Raw genomic sequence first — 22,481 nt, 5'->3', positions numbered from 1 at the left:
ATACTGCATTTCACAGTGACTCAACATTAAAAACATTTTGTTTGTCAGTGTATAAGTGACCCAGATGAAAACAAATGCTGTGATGCCAAAATCAGTGCATACTCAGGCAGTGATAAAAATGCACCTTCAAGAGATTCCAATCCAAAAATACATTTACAATACTGCCACCCAGAAGTTTGCAATGCTGTGATTGAAAAAGATCACAGCACCATCAAGAAACCAGAGACCAGCACTTCCCACCAGGCAAAGGAGGAAAGAGCATCTCTCAAACATCAGTTACAAGATATTTTGTAAGTGAAAAGGTTACTGTATCAATGACAGCAGATGTGTTTAAAAGACAGCTCATCAAGCTTGTTGTGAAGGACAATGTACCATTGTCATTATTTGCACGACCAGCTGTTACAGCTCTTAATGGAGAATTGGCCCGCAAACTTGGTGTTTCTCTGGAAAGAGAAAGTATTAGAAAATTAGTGATTGAAGAAACCCTTAATCAAAAAGGAAGATCTTAAAAAGACTCTCAAGAGATGTTTTGTGTTTCTTAAAATGGGTACCTGCACACGTCACTGATTAAACTATTTTACTATCAACGTATGATATGTTTGTGACAGCCAAAAAATTGATACTAAGACACTGACAGTAAAATATACTAAAGCTCATCACAGCAGACAGTTTCTCCAGACCTTATTGGAAAAAGTTCTGCAAGATTATGAACTCAAAAAAGAACAGGTGTCTTGCTATTGTAACTGATAATGCTTCAAAATTGATAAGTACAATTAAACCATTGAATGAGAATAATGAAGGTGAACAGCAGCTAGAAGAACATTTCACATTCAGTATGTTGGAGATAGAAGGCCAGAGTCCTGTTCCCGTAACAGAGGAGCAAACAGATAATACTACAGAAGAACAGCAAAATGATTCTTAACAATTATATGATCTTGTTGCAGCTGCTTCACACCTCTTTCCTATTCATCACAAGCGCTGTGTTGTGCATAGGCTGCAGCTGGCAATAAGAGATAGTCTGCAAGATGGACATGCTGGAACTCTGATTAACAAAGTGAGGAAGTTGGCTATTGGTGCCAGAACCCCTAAAATTGATTCCATCTGGAAGAGACGTGCTGGAAACGGGGCAATTGTGGATCAAGCCACACGGTGGGGCAGCACCTATTTAATGATTGATCGACTGCTTGAGCTGAAACCCTTCCTTGTAGATATGGCCAACCCTCAGGTAACACTACATGAAAGTCAACAGATACAGGTGGCTGAATTAAAGGAATTGCTTCATCACCGATTTAAAGTGACTAAAAAAGTTACAAGCAGAGGATTTAACTCCTGGCATTTTTATAAAGGAGTGGAAGAACTTGTTGTTTTGCCTGTCCCAAAGAGGAGGTTTAATCGCAGATGGCATTGCTGCTTCAATGAAATGGAGAGAGACAATGCTATTAAAAATGAAATTCCTCTGGCAGTTGATTATGTGGACCCGAGTCATCATATATTGCTGGATGATCAACAGCTTACTAAAGGAAAAGAAGCTCTGATTGTGGTAGCAGTTAGGATGAGTGGGCTACAAGATGGCAAAGTGCAAGAGGACTCGAGTCCTGCCAGTGCTGCTGCTGCCATTTCTTCATCCTCATCAGATGAGGAGTTTGATTTCGAAAAGTTTTTGGACGACATGGAGCAGGCAAAGTGTTGCTACAGAGAAAAAGATTCCACTCCCATAAAAAAACGATTGACCATATTTCAGCATAATTTTTCACTTGTTCTCAAAGAAGTAAAAGAGTCCAATTGTTCATCAAAACTGACTGTGCATGAGGCAATTCCTTTATACCCTGAAATTGTTAGAGATGTTGCCCATGTTGTTACTGCTTTTCCACCAACCCAAGTTAGGGTAGAGAGGTTGTTCTCTAGCCTTAACCCCTTCATGACCCAGTCTATTTTGACCGTAAAGGGACACTGTCACCCCCTCCAGCCGTTATAAACTAAAAGAGCCACCTTGTGCAGCAGTAATGCTGCAGTCTACCAAGGTGACTCTTTTAGTTTTTGTTGCTGATATTCCCACAATAAAGGTATTTATAATTTTGCTCAAATACCTATCTTTGTACCTGGAGGCAGGTCTGAAGCCTCCTCTTTGAAGCGCCCAACTGCAGTCAGTCATCTCTTCTGGGGCGATTGTCGCCGCCCCCTCAGCACTGTTTTCGTCCGAAATCCGGCGCCTGCGCTCTGCTCTTCTGCCTGGAGCAGGCGCATAGAGCATTGGCCTTCCAAGCTCTGATGCTGGGTTCCGGTCTGCGCCTGTGCGGGCAGTGCGGCCACCCTGTTACTGAATCCCCGCCCCGCACTGTGCATAATGCATAACACAGTGCAACCCCAAAATGAAACCATTCTAAAAACTGCACCCCTCAAGGTGCTCAAAACCACATTCAGGTGTTCACAGCAGCAGAAGCAACATGGAAGGAAAAAATGAACATTTAATTTTTTAGTCACAAAAATGATATTTTAGCAACAATTTCATTATTTTCCCAAGGGTAAAAGGAGAAATTGGACCACAAAAGTTGTTGTCCAATTTGTCCTGAGTACACTGATACCTCATATGTGGGGGTAAACTACTGATTGGGTGCACGGCAGGGCTCGGAAGGGAAGGAGCGCCATTTGACTTTTTGAATGAAAAATTGGCTCGAATCTTTAGCGGACACCATGTCGCATTTGGAGAGCCCCTGTGTGCCTAAGCATTGGAGCGCCCCCACAAGTGACCCCATTTTGGAAACTAGACCCCACACGGAACTTATCTAGATGCATAGTGAGCACTTTAAACCCTCAGGCGCTTCACAAATTGATCCGTAAAAATGAAAAAGTACTTTTTTTTCACAAAAAATTCTTTTAGCCTCAATTTTTTCATTTTCACATAGGCAACAGGATAAAATGGATTGTAAAATTTGTTGGGCAATTTCTCCTGAGTACACCGATACCTCATATGTGGGGGTAAACCACTGGTTGGGCGCACGGCAAGGCTCGGAAGGGAAGGCGCGCCATTTGACTTTTTGAATGGAAAATTAGCTCCAATCGTTAGCGGACACCATGTCGCATTTGGAGAGCCCCTGTGTGCCTAAACATTGGAGCTCCCCCACAAGGCACCCCATTTTTGAAACTAGACCCCCAAGCGAACTTATCTAGATGCATAGTGAGCACTTTAATCCCCCAGGTGCTTCACAGAAGTTTATAACGCAGAGCTGTGAAAATAAAAAATAATTCTTCTTTCCTCAAAAATGATTTTTTAGCCTGGAATTTTTTATTTTCCCAAGGGTAACAGGAGAAATTGGACCCCAAATTTTGTTGTTCAGTTTGTCCTGAGTATTCTGATACCCGATATGTGGGGGTAAACTACTGTTTGGGTGCACGGCAGGGCTCGGAAGGGAAGGCACGCCATTTGGTTTTTTGAATGGAAAATTAGCTCCAATCATTAGAAGACACCATGTCGCGTTTGGAGAGCCCCTGTGTGCCTAAACATTGGAGCGCCCCCACAAGTGACCCCATTTTGGAAACTAGACCTCCCAAGGAACTAATATAGATGTATGGTGAGCACTTTGAACCCCCAAGTGCTTCACAGAAGTTTATAACGCAGAGCCATGAAAATAAAAAATAATTTTTCTTTTCTCAAAAATGATTTTTAGCCCGCAATTTTTTATTTTCCCAAGGGTAACAGGAGAAATTTGACCCCAAGAGTTGTTGTCCAGTTTCTCCTGAGTACGCTGATACCCCATATGTGGGGGTAAACCACTGTTTGGGCACACATCGGGGTTCGGAAGGGAAGTAGTGACGTTTTGAAATGCAGACTTTGATGGAATGCTCTGCGGGCGTCACGTTGCGTTTGCAGAGCCCCTGATGTGCCGAAACAGTAGAAACCCCCCACAAGTGACCCCATTTTGGAAACTAGACCCCCAATGGAACTTATCTAGATGTGTGGTGAGCACCTTAAACCCCCAAGTGCTTCACAGAAGTTTATAACGCAGAGCCATGAAAATAATAAATACATTTTATTTCCTCAAAAATAATTTTTTAGCCCAGAATTTTTTATTTTCCCAAAGGTAACAGGAGAAATTTGACCACAAGAGTTGTTGTCCAGTTTCTCCTGAGTATGCTGATACCCCATATGTGGGGGTAAACCACTGTTTGGGCACATGCTGGGGCTCGGAATTGAAGTAGTCACGTTTTGAAATACAGACTTTGATGGAATGCTCTGCGGGCATCACGTTGCGTTTGCAGAGCCCCTGATGTGCCTAAACAGTAGAAACCCCCCACAAGTGACCCTATTTTGGAAATTAGACCCCGAAAGGAACTTATCTAGATGTGTGGTGAGCACTTTGAACCCCCAAGTGCTTCACAGAAGTTTATAATGCAGAGCCGTGAAAATAAAAAATCCTTTTTCTTTCCTCAAAAATAATTTTTTAGCCCGCAATTTTTTATTTTCCCAAGAGTTACAGGAGAAATTTGACCCCAAAAGTTGTTGTCCAGTTTCTCCTGAGTACGCTGGTACCCCATATGTGGGGGTAAACCACTATTTGGGCACACATCCGGGTTCGGAAAGGAGAGAGCACCATTTGACTTTTTCAACGCAAGATTGGCTGGAATCAATTGTGGCGCCATGTCGCATTTGGAGACCCCCTGATGTGCCTAAACAGTGGAAACCCCTCAATTCTAACTCAAACACTAACCCCAACACACCCCTAACCCTAATCCCAACCCTAGCCACAACCCTAACCCCAACACACCCCTAACCCTAGTCTTAACCCTAATTCCAACCCTAACTCTAATTCCAACCCTAACCCTAAGGCTATGTGCCCACGTTGCGGATTTGTGTGTGGATTTTTCGGCACCATTTTTGATAAATCTGCAGGTAAAACGCACTGCGCTTTACCTACGGATTTACTGCGGATTTCCAGTGTTTTTTGTGTGGATTTCACCGGCAGATTCCTATTATGGAGCAGGTGTAAAACGCTGCAGAATCCGCACAAAGAATGAACATGCTGCGGAAAATACAACGCAGTGTTTCCGCTATGTATTTTCCACACCATGGGCACAGCGGATTTGGTTTTCCATAGGTTTACGTGGTACTGTAAACATGATGGAAAACTGCTACGAATCCGCAGCGACCAATCCACTGCGGATCCGCAGCCAAATCCGCACCATGTGCAGATAGCCTAATTCTAACCCTAATTCCAACCCTAGCCCTAATTCTAACCCTAATTGTAACCCTAATTCTAACCCTAGCCCTAAGTGCAACCCTAGCCCTGAGTGCAACCCTAGCCCTAAGTGCAACCCTAGCCCTAAGTGCAACCCTAGCCCTAAGTGCAACCCTAGCCCTAAGTGCAACCCTAAGTGCAACCCTAGCCCTAAGTGCAACCATAGCCCTAAGTGCAACTCTAGCCCTAAGTGCAAACCTAAGTGCAATCCTAACCCTACCCCTAACCCTAACACTAACCCTAACCCTAACCCTACCCCTAACCCTAATGGAAAAACAAAAATAAATATATTTTCTGTACTTTATTATTGTCCCTACCTATGGGGTGATAAAGGGGGGGTTATTTACTATCTTTTTAATTTTGATCGCTGTGATAGAACTTATCACAGCGATCAAAATGCACAGGGAACGAATCTGCCGGCCAGCAGATTCGGCGGGTGCACTGCGCATGTGCTCGCCATTTTCAAAGATGGCGGCGCCCATGTGAGAAGACTGAGGACATCGGGAGGGACACCGGGACTAGGTAAGTATGGGGGGTGCGATCGGACAGCGGGGGGGTGGGCGGAGGGAAGGACGAGGGAGGGTCGGAGGGGAGAGGAAGGCGCTTAGGACAGGACGGAGGGGTAGGGAACACTGACGGCAGCTGCAGATCGCCGCCGTCAGTCGGTGGGGGGGCCAGATCGGGGTCTCCAGCCATGGCTGATGCTATTGCAGCATCAGCCATGGCTGGATTGTAATATTTCACCAATTTTCATAGGTGAAATATTACAGATTGCTCTGATTGGCTGTTTCACTTTCAACAGCCAGAGCGATCGTAGCCACGGGGAGGTGAAGCCACCCCCCCTGGGCTGTAGCACCACTCCCCCTGTCCCTGCATGTTGGGTGAAATTGGAGTTAACCCTTTCACCCGGCCTGCAGGGACGCAATCCGAATATGACGCATATGCTGCGTCACAGGTCGGATTGGCACTGGTTTTCATGATGCATACGCTGCGTCAAAGGTCGGGAAGGGGTTAAAATAATTAGGTCAGATTTGAGGTCATATATGAAGGAGGATCTGTAGGAGGCGATACTATTTCTCAGAACAAATTCGTAGACTGCACAAATGTAATTCAGTACGTTTTTATTGAAAACTGTTTTTTTCCACGTACTGCATAGTGCATAATAAATTGTAAATATGCAAAAGTTTTTTGTTCTAAAACTGTATTCCAATAAATATATTTTATATTCTATCTACAAGGCTTGATTATTGTATCATAATAATGATTAAAAGCCTGATGTTACCATTTTACTACAGTAAATTTATTACTTAATCTTAAACATGAGCCTTCTTGGACTCCACAACAAATCAAAAATATTCACTCTGATTTACTATATCACCTCTCTCGTTTTTACTTCTTCATATGCCGGCTACTATCCCCACCTTAGGGGTAAATCCTAAATCTTGCTTCCCCCTTCTTTCTTTCCCCCTCTTTCTATTCTGTTCAGTTATCTGTTATGTTAAAGTTACATTGGTGACCTACTAATTCTAACTTCAGAGTAGTCACTAGTTTACTTCACTTTGCTGTGAACCGTTTTTATCATGTTTTACTATGTTTCAGCTGTTTGTATAACCAACTATTTTACCAATGATATTGTTCTTCTAAGAAGAACTGACTACTTCAATTACTGTGAATCTTATCACATGGAAATCTCATCACCGCTACTTTTTTATTGTTTTATATGTTAAACTCAATAAAAAGATGTTTAAAACAAATAATCTTAAACATGAGCCATGTATGAGGGAGTCAGAGTAGGTGTCATAGAAATTGATGAGTCGGAGGTTTGACTTACCAACTCCACAGCCGTCTCCAACTTGAAGATTTTGTTGCAAAAAGGTCAATAAATATCACAAGACATAAAAAAATAAACAAGTGTTTAATCCTCCTGTAGTTTACAGTAAAAGTAGTATATTTAGATATTCGTAACTGATATTGTGACCTTTTCATCTCTATGTATAAATATTTCAATATTTGAATTTTCTTTGCAGGTCATGTTAAAGGCGATATCTTGATTGACCTCACTGTTGGTTCCCTTGTTCATCATCTGTTTGCAGCTTGTGACTTTTTCAAGCACATCATAGTGCTGAAGATGAGAGACAGATGCATCATGGAGATGAAAAGATGGGTGGACTCACGTACAGGAGCGTTTGATTGGAACCATGCCACACAACTTCATGCTGACATAGAAGGAAACAGGTTAAGCATTTTTCCAAAACTTGTGGGAATTCCACTGTCATTGTTTCTACAGTACATAAGAGATGACTGTCTAATAATAATGAGCGTACACTGGCACTAAATATCCTTAATTTCCCCAGCTGCTGATTGAATAGCCAATTCCACAGTTTGCAAAAAAGAAAATGTATTGCAATAGTAGTACACCAACTAGTGCTATGGGAATTTATGAAAAGGACCACTTGAGGTGATGTGTACACTCCCATTTATTTAGATTTATGTAAAATTTTTCATCCTTACATATATTGCACTTGCCCCAGATTTCCCTACAAATTTCACCATGGTTCAATAAGTAAAAAACTTTTGGTGTGATGTGAAGCAAACGGCTTCTGTCATCAGGCATCATAAAGGAAGCCGTTTGCTTCCAAAACGAGTAGGAATTGATACATTCAGTTTTCCTTACAACCATCGTGAAGTCGCGTGACACTAGGTTGTTCAAGTTTACCTGCACACTGAATTCACCGGAGTCTTCAACTTACACAGGTGAGGATTTTAGCAAGCAGCTACAGCTTCTTAATCTTCCAGGCGCGCCGTCATCTGTAATGGAACACTTCAGCATTCTAACTACATTTTACGTGGACTGTGCAAAGTGGACATCTTACCAACAGGAGCAAGTACTGGGACTACTAAGGTTGGCACATTCTGGTCCATTTATTCAGTGTGCAATATTATTATATTCATATTAGATATTTAAAAATGGACCTATATTAGCAGACGTGGGAATAATAAGTCTTTGCTTAAAGACATTTCATGGCGGCAATTGGCATTGCCAAACAACGATTAAGCCCGCATGTAATTAGCAATACTTAGTCCTTCATCGAACGGGATTTATTTGGATGTTTCACCCTCAGTTCCAAGCGTAGGAAACTTGTGCGAGCCACGGCTAAAGTTTTTTACATATTGAACCATAGCAAATTTTAATGGGAAATCTGGAGCAAGTGCAATACATGTAAGGATAACATTTTTCCATAAGTCTAAATATACTGGAGTGTATACATCACCTCAAGTAGTCCTTTTCATCATTTCCCATAGTGCTAGTTGGCATACTATTCTTATAACAAATGCTATGACTGCGGTCTTAGTGTAATTTTGTGTATCTTTTGTCTACCTTATTTTATAATCGCAACCTATTTTAAAAAAAAATTTAGATGCCACTAAGAAAATTCACCCTCTTTGTAGCTGTAGAGTAATGAGTATTGTTGGAAGGGCACAGTAAGGCTTTATTTCTGTCACATTTTGGTTGGAGGAATAAAATGGCAGCATACAAACATCAGCTCTGATGTATATATCCAATATATTCCTCTGATTAGCCATATAGTGGGAATTAGTTATCATTGACCAAAGAGCAAAAAAAGAGCATGTGAGAAAAACTCGAGAGGAGAGTCGGGGGAAACAGATATCCCCCCGCCATTACCATTCTGTGACAGAGCTTACACAGTCACATCTCTCTGGCACCCCCCCTACCTTCAGGTCAATCAGGGAACTGCACCTAGGATAAGTAGTCACCAGAGAGGCTGCCCTGTCATGTACTGGCTATTGGGGCTGTTGGGTGCCAGGATTCTTCTGCTGCCCGGGATAGATCCGAGGCATTGTCTGGTGTGGTCTCCCATTCTGGTCCTGCCATTGGGATTGCTGCTCAGCACAAACATCGGTCCCAGAATCTTGCTCAGGCTGGTGATATACCTCTGGTTATTGCTGGCTCTTCAGCTAAGTAAAACTCTGTAAAGTAACTGAGCTGAGTACTCTTGGTCCTGCTCACACAGTGTGGTGTTTAACACTGTGCGTTCAAGGTGTTTCATTCTCCGTTTAGTTCCACAATTGCTCACTAGCAGCAGTTCTACATCTCTGCACGGTGGACCCTGGGTTGAGATTGCACTTTATTATTTATTTCATTTAGTACAATCCGCCAACCCTAACAGGGGCATTCTGCAGTGAAGGTGGTATATATATCACCAGTCCCAGGCTGGGAATATATATATATAAACCTCCGATCTGTCACTGCCATGCTCCCCCAATAACACCAGAATGGTATGCTGCCACCAATTCCTGGTTAGATATTAGCCCGGTCTGTTATCAAGCTTATATCGGGTCAGAAACCAGCCCCAGGTAGCGTGAAAGTACTAGCCAGACTCCTGGACATGGGAAATCAGGTTTCGAGATAAAAGAGCAGCCCAAAATTAATTGATATTTTAATCACCAAAAGGTGCACTAGATACTACATGTATACAGAATAATATACAGATATTACAGCCAGAAGTACAGATATAGGTAGGGTACAGGTTGGGGATAGTAGTTAGCTGTATGTGTCACATTACCATTTCTTCTAACTTGTAAATGGAGGAAAGCTCTCATATCCACAGGCACCTTCTTAGTTTCTGGTCCGTCTCCACGCGTGACGTGATGCGGCTTCTATGGCATAACAATGACAAAGGCAAAAGGTGTGCAGCTAGCTTTTAACCACTAGCTCACCCCCTCCCATATTTGCCACCGTCCCTCTGTGTTGGACTGAATTCTCCTCCCTTTACCTTCTAGATGAAATAATTCTCAATATCTAGGATGGGTCATAACTTCCAAGGGGGGTCCAAGCGGGACGACTAACATCTCAATGGGTTAGTTGGGTCTGGACCGATAAGGAGAGTCCAAATTTAGGTCGACTAAGAGGTTCTGGAGGGCCAGTCTCGATAGCTCGGTATCTGGGACAGCTAGAGAAATATGAGATTATTATTATTATTATTTATTTATATAGCACCATTAATTCCATGGTGCTGTACATGAGAAAGGGGTTACATACAGAGTTATAGATATCATTTACAGTAAACAGGTTTACAGTGACACACTGGTACAGAGAGGAGGGGACCCTGTCTTTGCAGACTTACATTCTATGGGATAGTGGGGAAGATACAGAAGGTAGGGGTGAGGCGGCGGCGGTTATTGTAGGCTGTAGGCTTTCCTGAAGAGATGGGTTTTCAGGTTCCGTCTGAAGGATCCGAGGGTGGTGGATAATCGGACGTGTTGAGGCATGGAATTCCAGAGGATGGGGGATATTCGGGTGAAATCTTGGAGGCGATTGTGTGAGGAACGAATAAGTGTGGAGGAGAGTAGGAGGTCTTGGGATGAACGAAGATTACGTGAGGGAAGATAGTGGGAGATTAGTTCAGAGATATAGGGAGGGGACAGGTTGTGGATGGCTTTGTAAATCAGTGTTAGTAGTTTGAACTGGATTCGTTGGGGATTGGGAGCCAGTGGAGGGATTTGCAGAGGGGAGAAGCAGGGGAGTAGCGAGGAGAGAGGTGGATTAGGCAGGCAGCAGAGTTGAGGACAGACTGGAGTGGTGCGAGAGAGTTAGCGGGGAGGCCACAGAGAAGGGTGTTGCAGTAATCGAGGCGGGAGATGATGAGAGCATGCACAAGAGTTTTGGTAGATTGTGGACTGAGGAAGGAACGGATTCTGGTAATATTTTTGAGCTGAAGGCGACAGGAGGTGGCAAGAGCTTGGACGGGAGGTTTGAAGGACAGGGCAGAGTCAAGAGTTAAGGTACCTTCACACGAAGCGACGCTGCAGCGATAGCGACAACGATGCCGATCGCTGCAGCGTCGCTGTTTGATCGCTGGAGAGCTGTCACACAGACCGCTCTCCAGCGACCAACGATGCCGAGGTCCCCGGGTAACCAGGGTAAACATCGGGTTGCTAAGCGCAGGGCCGCGCTTAGTAACCCGATGTTTACCCTGGTTACCAGCGTACAAGTAAAAAAACAAACACTACATACTCACCTGCACGTCCCCCAGCGTCCGCTTCCTGACACTGACTGAGCTCCGGCCCTAACAGCAGAGCGGTGACGTCACCGCTGTGCTTTCACTTTCACTTTAGGGCCGGCGCTCAGCCAGTGCCAGGAAGCAGACGCTGGGGGACGCGCAGGTGAGCATGTACTGTTTGTTTTTTTACTTTTACGCTGGTAACCAGGGTAAACATCGGGTTACTAAGCGCGGCCCTGCGCTTAGTAACCCGATGTTTACCCTGGTTACCAGTGTAAAACATCGCTGGTATCGTTGCTTTTGCTTTCAAACACAACGATACACAGCGATTGGATGACCAAATAAAGTTCTGAACTTTATTCAGCGACCAGCGACATCACAGCAGGATCCTGATCGCTGTTGCGTGTCAAACGAAACGATATCGCTAGCGAGGACGCTGCAACGTCACGGATCGCTAGCGATATCGTTTCAAAGTCGTTTCGTGTGAAGGTACCTTTACCCCGATGCAGGGGTGTGTGCAGAGGTCTCCCAGGGTTTTGGTGGCATATGGGACTTAACCCTGAGATGCACGGTACTTTTATAATTCATCTCTAGATGTTGGTGACGCTCGGTCTAGGGTTTCCATTGATAGATAATTGATGCTGGCTGCCTTGCACAAAAGACAGCAGGGGGTCTCAGCTCTGCTCCTCCTTGCCTTCATTAACACATGGCCTCTAATTCAGTGGCCAAATCACGAAGTTCTGTTCTTTTGGAAATTGTGTACTTGTCCCAAGGGTGGGGGCCACAACCCTGCTGTTCAAGGGAGATCTCTGGATAATCTATGGGGCCAGAATTAATAAATCCAAAATAGAGTCTCCCTCATCCTTCACAGACCATTTAATGGTATACCTTTTTTTGCAGTGGCTTTCTGTACAGGAAAGCGCTATTTGCTGTGCTTTTCTATTTTGTAAACATTTTTGCCAGCGTATAATACATTAACAGAGAACGATAAGACACTATACAGTATGTGGCCTCATATAAATGAATGGAGTCCTACAGATTTATGCATTTGAAGGCAACAAAACAATTATATTCAAACAATATACACTGCTCAAAAAATAAAGGGAACACTTTAAACAAAAGAATATAACTCCAAGTAAATAAAACTTCTGTAAAATCAAACTGTCCACTAAGGAAGCAACACTGTTTGACAATCAATTTCACATGCTGTTGTGCAAATGGAATAGACAACAAATGGAAATTATTGGCAATTATCAAGACACACTCAATAAAGGAGTGGTTCTGCAGGTCGGGACCACAGACCACATCTCAGTACCAATGCTTTCTGGCTGATGTTTTAGTCACTTTTGAATGTTGGTTGTGCTTTCACACTTGTGGCAGCATGAGACGGACTCTACAACCCACACATGTGGCTCAGGTAGTGCAGCTCATACAGGATGGCACATTAATGCGAGCTGTGGCAAGAGGGTTTGCTGTGTCTGTCAACGTAGTGTCCAGAGGCTGTAGGCGCTACCAGGAGACTGGCCAGTCCACCAGGAGATGTGGAGGGGGCCGTAGGAGGGCAACAACCCAGCAGCAGGACCACTACCTCAGCCTTTGCAAGGAGGAACAGGAGGAGCACTGCCAGAGCCCTGAAAAATGACCTCCAGCAGTCCACAAATATGCATGTCTGCACAAATGGTTAGAAACTGACTCCATGAGGGTGGTCTGAGTGCCTGATGTCCACAGATGGTAGTTGTGCTCACAGCCCAACACCGTGCAGGATGCTTGGCATTTGCCACAGAACACCAGGATTGGCAAATTCGCCACTGGTGCCCTGTGCTCTTCACAGATGAAAGCAGGATCACATTGAGCATATGTGACAGACATAACAGAGTCTGTAGATGCCGTGGAGAGCAATCTGCTGCCTGCAACATCCTTGAGCATGACACATTTGGCAGTGGGTCAGTAATGGCACTGGGTGGCACTTCTTTGGAGGGCCACACAGCCCTCCTTGTGCTCGCCAGAGGTAGCTTGACTGCTATTAGGTACTGAGATGAGATCCTCAGACCCCTTGTGAGACCATATGCTGGTGTGGTTGGCCCTGGGTTCCTCCTAATGCAGGACAATGCCAGACCTCATGTGGCTGGAGTGAGTCAGCAGTTCCTGTAAAATGAAGGCATTGAAGCTATGGACTGGCCTGCCCATTCCCCAGACCTAAATTAAATTGAACCCATCTGGAACATCATGTCTCGCACCATCCACTAATGTCACATTGCACCACAGACTGTCCAGGAGTTGGCGGATGCTTTAGTCCAGGTCTGGGAGGAGATCCCTCAGGAGACCATCTGCTGCCTCATCAGGAGCATGCCCAGGCATTGTAGGGAGTTCATACGGGCACATGGAGGCAACACACACACAGCTGAACATCATTTCCTTGTCTTGAGGCATTTTCACTGAAGTTGGATCAGCATGTAATTTGATTTTCCACTTTGATTTTGAGTATCATTCCAATCCAGACGTCCATGGGATATTCATTTTAATTTACTTTGATCATTTTTATGTTTTATTGTTCTCAACACATTCTGCTATGTAATGAATAAAGATTTGCAACTGAAAAATTTAATTCAGTGATACCTAGGATGTGGTATTTTAGTGTTTCCTTTATTTTTTTGAGCAGTGTATAATAGTCTTGGAGGATTCAAGTATTTCCTCAACTGAAAGTCAATGATCCAGAGCTAACCACTGAGCTATAAATCCGTCTTATTCAGTATTGACTGGGGGACTATAATTTTCACAATTTTTCTCATTTATTTCAGTGATCAGTTACAGGACAAAGAAGGAAAAGTGCGATCAGCCCTTCAACATATTGTGAAATGTGACCTTGAGAAAGAAAATATTATGGATCCAATCGTCCTACCACCAGCAGATTGTATCATCAGTTTTGGGCTTCTGGATATGATCTGCAAAGATAAAGATGATTACATTAGATATCTCAGGAAGCTCTTAAAGTTGCTGAAACCTGGAGGGCACATTATATTAATTGGTGGCTTAGAGATGACATTTTACACAGTTGGGAAACAAAAGTTCCATGCTTTGAATTATGATGAGGATTTTGCCAGGAAAGCTCTAGTTGGAGAAGGTTTAATCATTGACCGCTGTGAGGTTAAAAAGAGAACAGTTATGAATGACCACAATGATTATAAGGCCATGATATTCATTGCAGCTCACAAAGAGATGTAGGTCTATGACACGAGATGAGTTGCCAAGTCAAATGTTTTATGTAAAGCTTAAATCCTACAAAAAAATCCTTAATTTGTGTCTAGTGCATGATTCAACTGTATAACAAACAATATAATTGTTCTTTATTTATTATAAAATGCATTGTGCACAATGTGTCCCTGGGGGAAATACTGAAGAATATCCATTCACACTCATGTCTTCCACCAAGGAGTTGGATCTTTAATATTATAAATGCACACAATGAAGTCATTATAAGAGGACAGATGTCCGATTTTCCTACTTGTGTCCTTTACTAAGACAAAACTTTTCACACTTACTTCCTCTAAGTTTTGAAAAAAATTATTTATGAGCAAGCAGAAACAAAAATGAAATCAGATCAAATTGATTTTTGACAGATATCTGCTTTTAGTCAGCATCTTGTTCCAATGAACTTTTATATAAATATTTCCTTTTTACCCGGAAAACCTACTGGATCATGAATTTGAAAATTAGAGACCTCCAAGGTATAAATTCTAAAAGGGATGTGATGTTCATCAATAATAACCATTCCTATTTTATTTACTGGCCTCAGCTTAATCTCAAGCCATGGTGACTTGATGGATGAATGCTCTGTGGTTAGATGGATCTTGTGCAAGGCTAAAAAGGCCAACCAGGGTCTTCTCCGCTGTTATCTTGAAAGTATCAAGCCATCGGGATGCTGATCTTTCTCTTTGCTTTGTTCCTTCTATTCTTCCATCCATATTGTTCTTCTCTAATAATTGCTCTCTTTGTATTATGTGTTCACAGTAGGCAAATCATAGCTTGGTGATCCTTGCTTCCATTGACATGTTTGGCTTGATTTTTTCCAAAATTGATTAGTTTGGTCTTCTTGCATTCCATGGTATTGACAACATCCTTCTCTAGCACCACATTTCGTAGTTGTCGATTCTTCCTCTGCCTTAATTCTTTATCGTCCATATTTCGCATGCGTATGTATAACCATTCTACATAGAGACAATAGGTTATTTTTTTATCTATTTTCTATGGTTCTTAGAGATGAGTGAATCAAGCAAATTTCAAATTTAGCTGTTTGCTTAGTGGAAATTCTGTTTGTAGAAAATTATTTCTCTGCAAATTGAATAACCCTTATTATACAGGGTGGGCCATTTATATGGATACACCTAAATAAAATGGGAATGGTTGGGGATATCAACTTCCTGTTTGTGACACATTAGAATATGGGAGGGGTAACATTTTTCAAGATTGGTGGTGACCATGGTGACCATCTTGAAGTTGGCCATTTTGGATTCAACTTTATTTTTTCCAATGGGAAGAGGGTAATGTGACACATCAAACTTGTTGAGAATTTCACAAGAAAAACAATGGTGTGCTTGGTTTTAACGTAACTTTATTCTTTCATGAGCTATTTACAAGTTTATTATAAAATGTGTTCAAAGTGCTGCCCCTTGTGATGGATTGTCAATGCAACTCACTTCTCCCACTCTTGACACACTGATAGCAACAACACAGAAAAAATGCTAGAACAGGCTTCCAGTATCCGGTGTTTTCAGATGCTGCACATGGTATGGTGTGGTATATGGTGTACAAAGATAGTGGGGCCATTCTTCATCAATGGAAACCTCAATGACACTGGATATCTGATATTGCTACATGATGATGTTTTGCTCTCTTTATTCACTGAAGATGGCACGTTCCCTAAGTTTTTCCAGCAAGATGGTGCACCACCACATTATGGGTGTCAGGTCTGAGCATTCCTACATGAACAGTTTCCTGGAAAGTGGATTGGTCATCGTGAGCAAGTTGAATGGCCACCAAGGTCTCCTGATCTTTAGACTTTTTTCTTTGGGGTCATCTGACAGCAATTGTCTAAGCTGTGAAGATACAAGATGTGCTATCTCAATTTTCTTGCGAAATTCTCAATAATTTTGATGTGTCACATGACCCTCTTTCCAATAGAAAAAATAAAGTTGGATCCAAAATAGCCAACTTCAAAATGGCCGCCATGGTCACCACCCATCTTGAAAAGTGTTCCCCCTCCCATATACTAATGTGCCACAAACAGGAAATTGATACCACCAACCATTCCCATTTTATTTAGGTGACCTAAAGGAGACAATTTCAGGCAGGTACACATAAAATATTTGCTACATATGTGGAAGTAGAATAAAAGTAAAACTTTAACTGTTTAAGACTTCAGCTTTAAAACTGAAGATATCAATGAATGCAGCCTAAAGGGGACCAGACAGGTTCTGAACCATCAGATTTTCCATATTACTGGATAGCCATTGAAAAGTCTATCTTCCTTCTAAGGTTGCAGCTTATTGGTGCCCTGGAGTCACCTCTGGTTCCAAGTAAAAAACTGCAGCGTTGACATAACTCAGACTGTACATTGTATCCGATGAAATGTTCACTGAATAGTGATCCGTATGTCATCCGTGTGCAGTGCGAGGATGCAATTTTCTCACATGTAAGCATCCGTGTGACATCCGTATGACATCCGTATGGCGAGATATTCTCCGCGGCTTGCAAAATGGACATATAATGGATCCATGGGTCCAAATAGTCGTGAAAACATATGTACAGTCTCACTATATATGTCAGCGAGACACATACCTCTCTGTGTTTATCATCTCATTAAATACATTTACATTTTACCAGCTTGATTTTCCTGAAATTGCCTGCGCCCCCGACAACCAATCTGTGAAAATTTCACAAGAGCCAACTAGTTAGAGTAATTTTTAATTTATTTTTTGTATTCACTTATCTCTAATAGTATCTTCTGTTTTATATGATTCGGCCAGGATATATAAATTTCAGTCTATTGCATCTAAACCATGTAGGATGATTCTATAATTGTTGCTTATACTTTACCTGGTTTTAATCTGATGAAATAAAAATTATGGATTTATTTTAATCCAACTGGCTGGAGAAATCTCTTCTTTGGTGCTAATCAGCTAGAAGAAACTCCACTGACATGCTTCGCCCCCCTCTTACTAGCTGGGTTTTACTCATACAAATGAGGTCTCTGATACAGAGAGTTCATATTTAACCCCTTAGTGACAGAGCCAATTTGGTACTTAATGACCGAGCCAATTTTTACAATTCTGACCACTGTCACTTTAAGAGGTTATAACTCTGGAACGCTTTATCGGATCCCGCTGATTCTGAGATTGTTTTTTCGTGACATGTTGTACTTCAAGTTAGTGGTAACATTTCTTCGATATTACTTGCGATTATTTATGAAAACAATGGAAATATGGCGAAAATTTTTTAAATTTTGCAATTTTCAAACTTTGTATTTTTATGCCCTTAAATCAGAGAGATATGTCACAAAAAAATAGTTAATAAATAACATTTCTCACATGTCTACTTTACATCAGCACAATTTTGGAAACAATTTTTTTTTGTTATGGAGTTATAAGGGTTAAAAGTTGACCAGCAATTTCTCATTTTTACAACATCATGTTTTTTTTAGGGACCACATCACCTTTGAAGTGATTTTGAGGGGTCTATATGATAGAAAATAACCAAGTGTGACACCATTCTAAAAACTGCACCCCTCAAGCTGCTCAAAACCACATTCAAGAAGTTTATTAACCCTTTACGTACGTCACAGGAACTAAAACAATGTGGAAGAAAAAAAATGAACATTTAATTTTTTTTTTGCAAACATTTTACTTCAGAACCATTTTTTTAATTTTCACAAGTGTAAAAACAGAAATTTAACCACAAATTTTGTTGTGCAATTTTTCCTGAGTACGTCGATACCCCATATGTGGAGGTAAACTACTGTTTGGGCGCACCACAGAGCTTGGAAGTGAAGGAGCACCGTTTGACTTTTTCAATGCAGAATTGGCTGGAATTGAGATCGGATGCCATGTCGCGTTTGGAGAGCCCCTGATGTGCCTAAACAGTGGAAACCCCCCCAAAGTGATACCATTTTGGAAACTAGACCCCTTATGGAACTTATCTAGATGTGTGGTGAGCACTTTGAACCCCCAAGTGCTTCATAGAAGTTTATAACGTAGAGCCGTGAAAATAAAAAATCGCATTTTTTCTGCAAAAATGATCTTTTTGCCTCCAAATTTTTATTTTACCAAGGGTAACAGGAGAAAATGGACCCCAGAAGTTGTTTTACAATTTGTCTTGAGTACGCCGACACCTTATATGTGGGGGTAAACCACTGTTTGGGCGCATGGCTGAGCTCGGAAGCAAAGGAGCGCCATTTGACTTTTCAATGCAAAATTGACTGGAATTGAGATCGGATGCCATGTCGCGTTTGGAGAGCCCCTGATGTGCATAAACAGTAGAAACCCCCCAAAAGTGACCCCATTTTGGAAACTAGACCCCCCATGGAACTTATCTAGATGTGTAGTGAGAACTTTGAATGCCCAAGTGCATCACAGAAGTTTATAATGCAGAGTCGTGAAAATAAAAAATATATATTTTTTAACAATAAAGATTTTTTAGCCCCCAAGTTTTTATTTTCACAAGGGTAACAAGAGAAATTGGACCCCAAAAGTTGTTGTCCAATTTGTCCTGAGTATGCTGGTACCCCATATGTGGGGGTAAACCACTGTTTGGGCGCACGGCAGAGCTCGGAAGGGAAGGAGCGCCATTTTGGAATGCAGACTTTGATAGAATTGTCTGCGGGCGTTATGTTGCGTTTGCAGACCCCTAATGTACCTAAACAGTAGAAACCCCCAACAAGTGACCCCATTTTGGAAAATAGACCCCCCAAGGAACTTATCTAGATATGTGGTGAGAACTTTGAATGCCCAAGTGCTTCACAGAAGTTTATAATGCAGAGTAGTGAAAATAAAAAAATATTTTTTTTTCCCACAAAAAAGATTTTTAGCCCCCAAGTTTTTAATTTCACAAGGGTAACAGGAGAAATTGGACCCCAAAAGTTGTTGTCCAATTTATCCCGAGTACGCTGATGCCCCATATGTGGGGGTAAACCACTGTTTGGGCGCACGGCAGAGCTCAGAAGGGAGGGAGCACCATTTGACTTTTTTAGCGCAAAATTGGCTGTCGTGTTTGGAGACCCCCTGATGTACCTAAACAGTGGAAACCCCCAAATTATAACTCCAACCCTAACTCCAACACACCCCTAACCCTAATCTCAACCCGATCCATAATCCTAATCACAACCCTAACGATAATCACAACCCTAACCCCAAAACAGCCATAATCTCAACCCAACCATAACCCTAATCAAAACCCTAAATCCAACACACCCCTAACCCTAATCCCTAACCCTAATCCAAACCCTAATCCCAAACGTAACCCTAATCCCAACCCTAATCCCAAACGTAACCCTAATCCCAACCCTAATCCAAACCCTAACCCTAATCCCAACTCTAACCCTAACTTTAGCCCTAACCCTAACTTTAGCCCCAACCCTAACCATAACTTTAGCCCCCGTCGTCACAAAAAAGTTCAATGTAACCTTTTTTTTGTACGTCGCATCCGCCATTTCCGCGCATGCGTGGCCGTAACTCTGCCCCCTCCTCCCCATGACATAGACTGGGCAGCAGATGCGTTGAAAAACTGCATCCGCTGCCCACGTTGTGCACAATTTTCACAACGTGCGTCGGTACGTCGGGCCGACGCATTGCGACCGCCCCGTACCGACGCAAGTGTGAAAGAAGCCTAAGGCTACTTTCACACTAGCGTCGTACTCGGCCCATCGCAGTGTGTCGGGCCGACGTACCGATGCTAGCGTTGTAAGCGCCGCACAACGGGTGCAGCAGATGCTGTTTTTTCAACGCATCCGCTGCCCCATTGTGAGGTGCGGGGAGGCGGGGGCGGAGTTCCGGCCGCGCATGCGCGGTCGGAAATGGCGGACACGTCGCACAAAAAAGTTACATGTAGCTTTTTTTGTGCCGACGGTCCGCCAAAGCACGACGCATCTGTCGCACGACGGATGCGACGTGTGGCAATCCGTCGCAATGCGTCGCTAATGCAAGCCAATGGAGAAAAATCGCATCCTGCAAGCACTTTTGCAGGATGCGTTTTTTCTCCAACGACGCATTGCGACGGAAGCCAAAAAATGCTAGTGTGAAAGTAGCCTAACCCTAACCCTAGCCCTAACCCTAACCCTAAATTTAGCCCCAACCCTAACCCTAGCCCTAACCCTAAATTTAGCCCCAACCCTAACCCTAACCCTAAATTTAGCCCCAACGCTAACCCTAACCCTAACCCTAACCTGTCATGATTCCCAATGGCAGGGAAATAGTCAAAATCAGGACTAGCTCTAGGATGATGAATCTAAGCTGTCCGCGATGCTGAACCTAACGCACAACTAACAATAGCCGGGGAACATACCTGCGTTTTATCCCTAGATGTCTCGCACCAGCTGGAGATCTAGCTACCCCTAACAGAGGAAAACATAGACCTGGCTTGCCTCCAGGGAAACCCCAAAAGTGATAGTAGCCCCCAACATATAATGACGGGTAGGTAAGAGGAAAACACGTACGTAGTATGAATATAGGTTCAGCAAAGAGAGGCCCACTAGCTAGATAGCAGAAAATACAAAAGGGACTTCGCGGTCAACTCAAAACCCTAAAAAAACCATCCTGAAATTACTTTAACTCTGATATCAACTCATGACACCGGAGTAGTCATTTCAGTTCACTAGAGCTTCCAGCAGCAAGAGTCATATAAGTGCACGCTGGACAAACATATACAAAAATGCAAAAGATCCAACTTAGCTGAATCAGGAAACTTGGAGCAGGTAGCAAGCAACAGAGGTATTCTGGTAACATTGATAGCCGGCACTAGAATGACTGAGAAGCCAGACTATATAGGAAACTCCCAATTCCTGATGGGAACAGGTGCACTGGAAATAAGAGACAGAAGTCAGCCAGTACCACCAGTAACCACCAGAGGGAGCCCAAAAACAGAATTCACAACACTAATCCTAATTTTAGCCCCAACTCGTCTCTCCTGCCGGCCGGCAGATGGCAGCAGATGGCGGGCGCACTGCGCATGCGCCCGCCATGAGAAAAAAGCCGGCCGGCAGGAGAAGACAGAAGAGGACCCAGGGACACCGGGTGAGTATGTTAGGGTCCCCGAATCCCCCTATTTCTCTGTCCTCTGATGTGCGATCACATCAGAGGACAGAGAATTACAGATCGCTTTTTTTTTTTTGCGGTCGCCGGTAAACTGTTAATTACCGGCGATCGCAAAACAGGGGTCGGTGCAAACCGACCCCGATCATGTTCTTTGGGGTCTCGATCTTCCGGGTGCTGGGCGGCGGGCGCACTACGCGTGCGCCCGCCATTTTTTCCCGGAAAAAAGATGGCGGCACCCATCGGGAGCCACGAGGAGCACCGGGGGAGATAGGTGAGTATTGGGGGGCTATTGGGGGCCATCGGGGACCCTATTTCTCTGTCCTCCGATGTGCGATCACATCGGAGGACAGAGGAATTAAAAGGCAAATCGCGGGGTTTTTTTTTGTTGCGACCGCCGGTAAACGGTTAATTACCGGCAATTGCAACTCGGGGGTCGGTAAAAACCCCCCGAATCATGTTCTCTGGGGTCTCGGCTACCCTCGGCAACCGAGACCCCAGAGAAAATCCGACTCTGGGGGGCGCTATTCACTTTTTCCACAGCGCCGTTAATTAACGGCGCTGTGGTTTAAGTACCCTTAGCGGCCGCCGTTAAAAGGCGTATCGGCGGTCGTTAAGGGGTTAATCTATCCGGGTGTAACCACCGATCTGTCTGTACCAGTGGTTTTCTTTCCACTTTTTACCTTGTTTTTACAATCGTTCTAAAAAAAATGTATATATCTTTTAAATGTTCACTTTGGGCGTATGTAAAGTTTTACTTTTGGAGTTTCTTTGTTTTCTGCTTTATGGCCACGAAAAAATATAGAGGATAGATATATTGGTGCTAATCAACTATAACAGGTGGTATAAACTGCTGATTTATAGCAATCCACTGTCAATGGATCTGAAAATTTTAATCAAATTTAATAAAGAACATTACAACACAT

At 43.1% G+C, this 22,481-nt stretch overlaps 1 protein-coding gene across 2 annotated transcripts in view; it reads left to right on the top strand.

Moving 5' to 3' along the window:
- LOC143764282 (nicotinamide N-methyltransferase-like) overlaps positions 1–17,393 on the top strand; it is a 37,239-nt gene extending 19,846 nt beyond the window's left edge. Inside the window, exons 2-3 of one of the 2 annotated variants that reach the window (XM_077249715.1) lie at positions 7,328–7,469; positions 14,056–17,393. In XM_077249715.1, coding sequence (XP_077105830.1) covers positions 7,328–7,469; positions 14,056–14,479 — 566 coding nt within the window. In that variant the 3' untranslated portion in view covers positions 14,480–17,393. Of the gene's footprint in view, positions 1–7,261; positions 7,470–14,055 lie in introns of both variants that reach the window. The other variant, XM_077249714.1, reaches the window with a different exon arrangement.
- Positions 17,394–22,481: the final 5,088 nt, after the last annotated feature.

This window comes from Ranitomeya variabilis, chromosome 4 (genome assembly GCF_051348905.1).
Source record: "Ranitomeya variabilis isolate aRanVar5 chromosome 4, aRanVar5.hap1, whole genome shotgun sequence".
In the NCBI taxonomy this organism is placed as follows: Eukaryota; Metazoa; Chordata; class Amphibia; order Anura; family Dendrobatidae; genus Ranitomeya; species Ranitomeya variabilis.
This window is presented reverse-complemented; position numbering and strand designations above follow the sequence as displayed.